General features: G+C 48.4%; 1 protein-coding gene across 1 annotated transcript; it reads left to right on the forward strand.

Moving 5' to 3' along the window:
* Nucleotides 1–5840: 5840 nt before the first annotated feature.
* LOC144127814 (uncharacterized) lies at nucleotides 5841–6542 on the forward strand. The gene has a single exon (XM_077660748.1). The coding sequence runs from the start codon at nucleotides 5964–5966 to the stop codon at nucleotides 6279–6281; it is 318 nt and encodes a 105-aa protein (XP_077516874.1). The 5' UTR covers nucleotides 5841–5963; the 3' UTR covers nucleotides 6282–6542.
* The last annotated feature ends 1603 nt before the right edge of the window (nucleotides 6543–8145 follow it).

The following is an 8145-nucleotide window of genomic DNA, read 5'->3' on the forward strand; positions in this document are numbered from 1 at the left end:
AATGTGAAGAAACAATAGAACACCTCATCCTAAAATGCGATGGTATCCATCCCGATGTCGATGCAGGCACAGTCACTCTTCCTGAGGCCTTAGGTTTTAGAGATAACAATAGTCATGTAAATAAATCTGCGGCGGAAATTAGCAAAAAGCGATTGGAGAATTGGTGGCACAAAAGCAGAGAGGTGACATAAGTTGTAAAGTGTAGGAAGACGTTTTTGTTTAAAAGGAAATGGCGAATTGTATTAACTTACGGCAGAGTAAACAAAAATAAAGGAAAAAAAAACTGAGCATAGTGGCAACAACCACTGCCCCGTTTCAAAGGGGACGCTCCTACCTTCCATCCATCCATCCTGTCCACTATGTGGCTGGATGCCGCATTCCCGCTTTCTGAAGTGGGCGCAAGTGAAGCCACCGGAAGTTGGCTTGCATGTCCCGGAAGTTCGGTGTTTGCTGTGCATTTCAATGCAAAAAGTCGCGTCTCTCGCCCTTCCGTTCTCAGTTTTTCGCGTTGTTTTCGTGTAACGTCTGCTGTAATATCAAAGGAATAAGCAAGCTGAACGTGATAAATGCGAGCATTGTTCGGGGAACACTAACTTCAGAGAAACCGAAGAAAACAGGCATGCATGTCTCACCATGCCGCGTCAAAGGGGCACGTGCATTAAACACTATTTTCTGACCTGGTTCTTGTCTTCCGAGCGTAATTAGGAGAAGTAGTGGAATGACGATGAGCCGAGGTCATCTTAAAAACAAATTTTCGCGTAACAAACAAGATGCAATGGCGCGGAAATCTTGACACTCGAAGCGCCACTCGTTATAAAGCTGCCGTTGTTTAAATTACGGGTTGGTGGCGGACGATGTCTCTTTCTCATCGATGACAGGTGATGTTTATCGCTTTAGTGTGCCATTTACCTTCCAGACGTGCTTTTAATCTAACTCTATAGCACAGCAGTGCACAGCAATGCGTCATCCCGCCAGTAACGAAAGATGAAGTAAAGAAAGCCTTAGAAGCAATGAAAAGGGGAAAAGCAGCTGGCGAGGATCAGGTAACAGCAGATCTGTTGAAGGATGGAGGGGACATCGTGCTAGAAAAACTAGCCACCCTATATACGCAATGCCTTATGACCTCGACTGTACCAGAAGCTTGGAAGAATGCAAACATTATCTTAATTCATAAGAAGGGAGACGCCAAGGACTTGAAAAATTACAGGCCGATCAGCTCACTATCCGTTGCCTACAAAGTATTTACTAAGGTAATCGCTAATAGAGTGAGGGCCACGTTAGACTTTAATCAACCAAATGATCAGACAGGCTTTCGTAAAGGATATTCCACAATAGATCATATTCACACTATCAATCAGGTGATAGAGAAATGCGCAGAATATAATCAACCTCTATATATAGTTTTCACTGATTACGAGAAAGCATTCGACTCAGCGGAAACCTCAGCAGTCATACAGGCATTGCGTAATCAGGGGGTAGAAGAGCCTTATGTCAAAATACTGGAAGATATATATAGCAACTGCACAGCTACTATAGTCCTCCATAAAGTCAGCAATAAAATTCCAATAAGGAAGGGCGTCAGGCAAGGAGACACGATCTCGCCAATGCTGTTCACCGCATGTTTACAGGAGGTATTTCGAGGCCTGAACTGGGAACAGTTGGGAATAAGAATAAATGGAGAATACCTAAATAATCTGCGATTTGCTGATGACATTGCCTTGCTGAGTCACTCAGGAGGTGAACCGCAAATCATGATCAATGAGTTAGACAGGCAGAGCAGATCGATGGGTCTAAAAATTAACGTGCAGAAAACCAAGGTAATGTTCAACAGCCTAGAAAGGGAACAACAGTTCACAATCGGCAGCGAGAGCCTAGAAACTGTGACGGAATACGTCTACTTAGGGCAGGTAGTGACAGCTGATCCGGATCATGAGAGGGAGATAACTAGAAGGATAAGAATGGGGTGGAGCGCATATGGCAAATTCTCGCAGATCATGAGTGGCAGTTTACCAATTTCCCTCAAGAGGAAAGTGTACAACAGCATAATCTTACCGGCACTCACCTACGGGGCAGAAACGTGGAGGCTAACGAAAAGAGTTCAGCTTAAGTTAAGGACAACGCAGCGAGCCATGGAAAGAAAAATGATAGGTGTGACGTTAAGAGATCGGAAGCGGGCAGAGTGGGTGAGGGAACAAACACGGGTTAATGACATCCTAGTCGAAATCAAGAGAAAGAAATGGGCTTGGGCAGGGCATGTAATGCGAAGGCAAGATAACCGCTGGTCCCTAAGGGTAACGGAGTGGATTCCAATAGAAAGTAAGCGGAGCAGGGGGCGGCAGTAGGTTAGCTGGGCGGATGAGGTTAAGAAGTTTGCAGGCAAAGGGTGGATGCAGCTGGCAAAGGATAGGGTTAATTGGCGAGACATGGGAGAGGCCTTTGCCCTGCAGTGGGTGTAGTAAGGCTGATGATGATGATGATAGCACAGCCACGTTTCATCTCACAGCACGTACGAGAGAAACGACTGACGAGAAAGACGTATGTAGCAGCGCATGTGACAAGCGCTGTTAGAAGTCAACTGCACCAAGCATCACGAATAAAAGCCCACTCAGGGAATAATTTGCGACAGTACGAAACAGTACTTGATACGCTCCGTCAAAAAAGCAGTACCATATACCTTTTGGTCACGCTATAATGAGAACCAGCAGAACACCGACGGCACCTCGCCAGATTGTGGCCTCGCCCTAGCTCGCTCCGGTTCGGTCTATACATAATTCGGTAAAATGTACGTTCACTGCAAAGTCAGCTGCCTGGTGAATGTTTTGCGTGCCTATTCTTTCTTAAATTTACCCCCCCCCCCCCAATTGGTGGTATAGCTTGGGCTTAGAGCGCGACAACATTCATCACAACAAAGAGCAGAGTTGGCGACGCTAGCGCAACAGGATGACACAGTTGAGCAGACGAGGCTCCGTACGTACTGTGTGCAGCGACGTTCTGTCGTCTGCTAGTGTCGTCCCATAGCGATGCAATAGACCCTTATTTTTTAAACGTCTATCCCGAGGACTTTGCTGCTCTCCTCATGCAGTTGACGGCGCAACAGGTAGGCATTGTCAAGACTAGAACGTCGAAACGACAAAATGTAAGTGGAAAACGAAAACTAAAACGGAAAAACCGCGCTGAGGTCCGATTTCGTGCACTGCCAAAGGCTGACTGGCGGAAAACAGTAGCGGTACGCGCTATATGCTAAATGTGTCTGATATCTTGCGCAGGCTGTCACACCGTCGCAGTATCTCGCACTCGAGTTCGGATCCATAAGTAAGCTAAGGGAACGTCACTGTTCAGTGTTCCCTTCTGCGCCGTCGACGTGACGGTGAAGCATCGCTGGGTCAGCTGGACGTTCACATGGTTGTTGTAACCATGCAAACGGCGCTGCCAGCCTTGGCATGAACGAGTTACAGAGAACAGGCAACCATGGAGTGCAAACTTCCGCCACGTGCTAAGATAGGCTGTTTTGATTGGTCGCCCTAAATGTCATTGGGAGAGTAAAATGAGAATGGGAAGCTGCGTTTTTCCTCCATAAAAACGCAGCCGCCGCTGCGTTTTTATGGAGGAAAAACGCTAAGGCGCCCGTGTGCTGTGCGCTGTCAGTGCACGTTAAAGATCCCCAGGTGGTCGAAATTATTCCGGAGCCCTCCACTACGGCACCTCTCTCTTCCTTCCTTCTTTCACTCCCTCCTTTATCCCTTCCCTTACGGCGCGGTTCAGGTGTCCAACGATATATGAGACAGATACTGCGCCATTTCCTTTCCCCAAAAACCAATTATTATTATTATTATTATTAAGCTGCGCGAAAATCGAGTTGAGGGCAGCATTTTGATTGCTTGTATTTTGAAATTTCTTCATTGAATAACTCCCGTTCCTATGCATCGATTCTCGTAATTCTTTTTGAGTCAGCATCTGTGTGACATAAAGAATCCATCTGAAGCGTAAAGTGATAGGTGTAACGTTAAGAGACCGGAAGCGGGCAGAGTGGGTGAGGGAACAAACACGGGTTAATGACATCCTAGTCGAAATCAAGAGAAAGAAATGGGCTTGGGCAGGGCATGTAATGCGAAGGCAAGATAACCACTGGTCCTTAAGGGTAACGGAGTGGATTCCAAGAGAAAGCGTAGCAGGGGGTGGCAGAAGGTTAGGTGGACGGATGAGATTAAGAAGTTTGCAGGCAAAGGGTGGGTGCAGCTGGCAAAGGACAGGGTTAATTGGAGAGACATGGGAGAGGCCTTTGCCCTTCAGTGGGTGTAGTAAGGCTGATGATGATGATGATGAAGCGTAACCGGCATCCGTTCAAACGGCGTTTCGTAGCCCAAAGCGACTCAGGCTATGAGGGACGCCGTAATGAAGGGCTCCGGGAATCTCGACCGCCTGGGGTTCTTTTACGTGCACCGACATCGCACAACACACGAGCCTCTAGAATTTCGCCCCCATCGAGATTCGACCGCCGCGGCCGGGATCGAACCCGCGTCTTTCGGGCCGGCAACCGAGCGCCAACCGCGGCGGCTGTGTGGATTTATTGGATGAACGAGACCTCCAAGTAGCAGATTTGCCCGCACAGTATTGTGCGTTTTCATCGTGAAGACTTTCAAAAGTTTCCCCGCCTCAACCGCTGGCTCATTTGCGATGAAATTGATGCACGCAGAGTATGCGTGTTATGGTAACTTTTGTATCGTAGCAAGTTTGACAACGGCACTTACTGAGATGAGCCGTGCATGATGCGAAAACGTAGTCGTCTACGTAGAGATCGGCGCACCAAAACCCGCAAACGACGTTTTTTTTCTCGCTGGATGGCGGTAGTGGCGCCATCTGTTTTCGGCAGTCGAAAGCGTCGCGACAAGGGCGGCGAGGCGAGCGTTGCAAGAAGCGCGGGCTCTTTGATTATGCCGTTGCGGCCGTTTTGTCTGCTTCAACTGAAGCGCTTACAGCATTTTCGGCTAATTGAGCAGAAAAAATATCAGAACAACTGATTTAACGAGACTTTACCTTTCAAATAATACTGTTTGCAACGCTCGTCTCGGCGGCCTTGTCGTGACGCTTTCCACCGTCGAAAAGAGTTAGCGCCACTGCCGCCCTTCAACGAAAAAACGTCGTCTGCGGGTTTTGGTTCGCCGATCTCTGCGTAGACGATTACGTTTTCGCATCATGCACGGTTCAACTCAGTAAGTACCGTTGTCAAACTTGCTACGATACAAAAGTTGCCATAATACGCAAGCTCTGTGTGCAGTTTCACCGCAAATGAGCTAGCGTTTGAGGCGGGAAAATTTTTGAAAGTCTTCACGATAAAAACGCACAATACTGTACATGCTCCTGGAAACCAATATCACGAAATAGAATAAATAATATGCTACGATCATCAGGAAATGCGAGACTCAATCGTGAAACATTACAGAGCCGAGGCGCGTGCTGCGCGGAGCACTCAGCTGAAAATCCAGCACGAGGAAGATTAATAACATGTAGCAAAAGTAAAAGAGCGCTAATTTTTACACCAGACAGGTGATAATTTTTACACCAAAGACCAGACAGGTCCTGGCTGGTCTTTCTGTGTTTGTGTAAGAATTAGCGCTGTTTTTACTTTTGTTACACGATGTTACACCAACTAGCCCAGCAAGACGTAATGTTGAAGATTAATAAGTTCGCACTTTGGAAATTGTTGAGGCTGTCTCTTCCTTGGCCTGCCATTTGTTAGCTCCACCAGAACATACGAAGTTCAGTGAAAGTACCCGTTCACTGCACAACCCCGAGCACGGCACAGGCCCGTCAGTTCCGTGCAGTGGTCTAGCCACCATGTGCAGGGAAAAGTGGGCTTCCTTCCTCCATGCTCCATTGCAATTTGCCTGGCGCGCGCCAATGCTGGTGCTGTCGCAGTTTCGCGTCGTCGACTTGGCCACTTCGCGGCATTCGACCGGGCCAGCATGGCAGAGAGCGTGCCGCTGCGCTGCAACAACGCTTTGTTTGTGGACCTGACGTTAGAGGAAGCGTTCCGCCGCTTCGACCAGCTGCTCGCCGAGGAATGCGCGGAGGACGAGCTGGCCATGGCGATCAGGTCGCATTTCCGATCCCAATTCCGCGACCTTGTCCGCGGCAACGTGGTCGTCGAGGAAGAGGGCCCCGCGGGCTGCGTGACCCTCGAGGAGTTGCTTGAAGAGCAGCTGCGCATCGTGGCGCGGCTGCGCGCTACGGTCCCAGCGCTGCTGCGCCGCAGGAGCGAACAGGCCGCCGCCCAAGAATAGTGACGAGCGCGTAACTTTCCCGCCGCCTCGAGAAGCTGCCCTGCGACTCCACGTTTTGTTCGGCCTGCTGCTCTGCTAATCTCCGAACCGTTGGCGACTCCGGCTGCGCGCGCGCAGCAGTGTCGTGCTAGCTTCAGTGGGATGGGTTTCGGTAGGCTATAGCTTGCTTCATCGGAAATAACCGTTACTACCAGCTGACCTCTCTTTTGTATAAATATGCAGCATTTGACTAATCTCATAAGTAAAGCTCTCACGTACCAATCTGTGGTGTTGTTTGCATTGGGAAGTGTTTGAGCGCACTGAAGCAAGACCGCTCATAGGCAGTCCCCAAATGTGCTGCTGCATCTGCTAAACCACTGCAGGCTACTTGAAGGTTTGTGGCCCAAATTTCTGTGCAGAGCTCCACACAGTTCTCTTAGAATGGTAAAGAAAGGAACAACGCTTCTAGTGCTTGGTCGTATGGATGTGCATTTCTTTTAATGCTTGCAGTAGCTATTCTTCACAGGTGTGATTGGCCTCAGAATCCATGGTGCACCTGCCGCTGTGTAGGCGTCTCAAAACAGTGGAGGCGACACAGCCGTGACAGGAAGCAACAAATGCTTTTAATTAATGAAAGATGAGCACTGCTGCACAAGAGGCACAGCACCACACAAACGTGCAGTGGTGACGGTATCAGGATGACAAAGAATTTCCAACAACAGTGATCGCGTAGTGAAAGTCAGAAGGAAATTCAGTCTTCCAAATATGCCAACAAGTGAACCCCCACTCGCAATTTTGACACCTTCACTGGTAGGCTGTGTTGGTTCTTTTCAGTTAGTGTCAAATGTCGATTTCAAGCTGCTTTACATAGGGCTCTGCATCACAGTTATCCTACATGCCAGTGAGCATGCCATGTTTAACAAGAGAGAAGAGAACAAAGCGAAGGCCGACATGTAAAAGGGGAGAGCACAGAGCAGCTGGATTTAAGCTGCACTTGATCACCAGTTCGCAAGCAATCCATTTGAGAGTGAGGGAAAAGAATGTCCTGTTGGGCTAGTTGGTAACTGTTCATCTTTGGTTACAGGCACACAGACACAAGGAACGTAGACGAGACTGAGCACCACTCGCAACTGCTTTATCCGGAGGCAAAACACAAATATATAGCAGTCATACACGCAAGGAGCACTATCATGTCTTGATGTGATAGCGAATGGGCGAAATAGTTGTTCTATAGATGTCACTGATGCACATGCTTCCTTTCTTTCCGATAATAAGCTTCGGTTAATTCCCTAGCTTTGGTATCTTTGCTTGTTGGACAGAATCCACGCACCGGCAAAACATGCCTCACAAGAGCCTGACTGGCAGGACCTTGTATGCTTGGGTAAATTTGGTCCGTCTTTATCTTGTTCGTTTCTTTTGTGCTCCCCGATTCGCTCGTTAATGCAGGTTTGTCCTATCAGTAGCTCTATACAGGGGCACGTTTGGGGGATTTCATACACCACCCCTTCTGTGCACTTCACAAACGGTCGCCCATGCTTGGTGCCACAACCTCCTTTATCTTTCTCCCTTCTGATGCGAGAATAAAGGTTTCCGAGCTTTTTGGGGGCTGCAAAGACAAGCGGCACACCATTCCTGCTTGCGACGTTCTTTAATGGTGGGCCCCAGCTCTCCCTGCCTTTCTCCTAATTTTCTGTCGAAGGCTTTCAGCGACAGCCGTCACAAGCGAACCAGGGAACCTAGCTGAAGACAGTCTAGCCAGCTGGGTCTGAAAACTTAACTGCATCTTATATGAGGACATGATTTCCTGAGGGCGGAATGTAGGCAAAGTGATGCAATCCCTCTTTTTTATTAGCTTTAAGCGGATTCGTACAGCAAAAGACCCTTT

This window comes from Amblyomma americanum, chromosome 4 (assembly GCF_052857255.1).
Source record: "Amblyomma americanum isolate KBUSLIRL-KWMA chromosome 4, ASM5285725v1, whole genome shotgun sequence".
NCBI classification, from domain to species: Eukaryota; Metazoa; Arthropoda; class Arachnida; order Ixodida; family Ixodidae; genus Amblyomma; species Amblyomma americanum.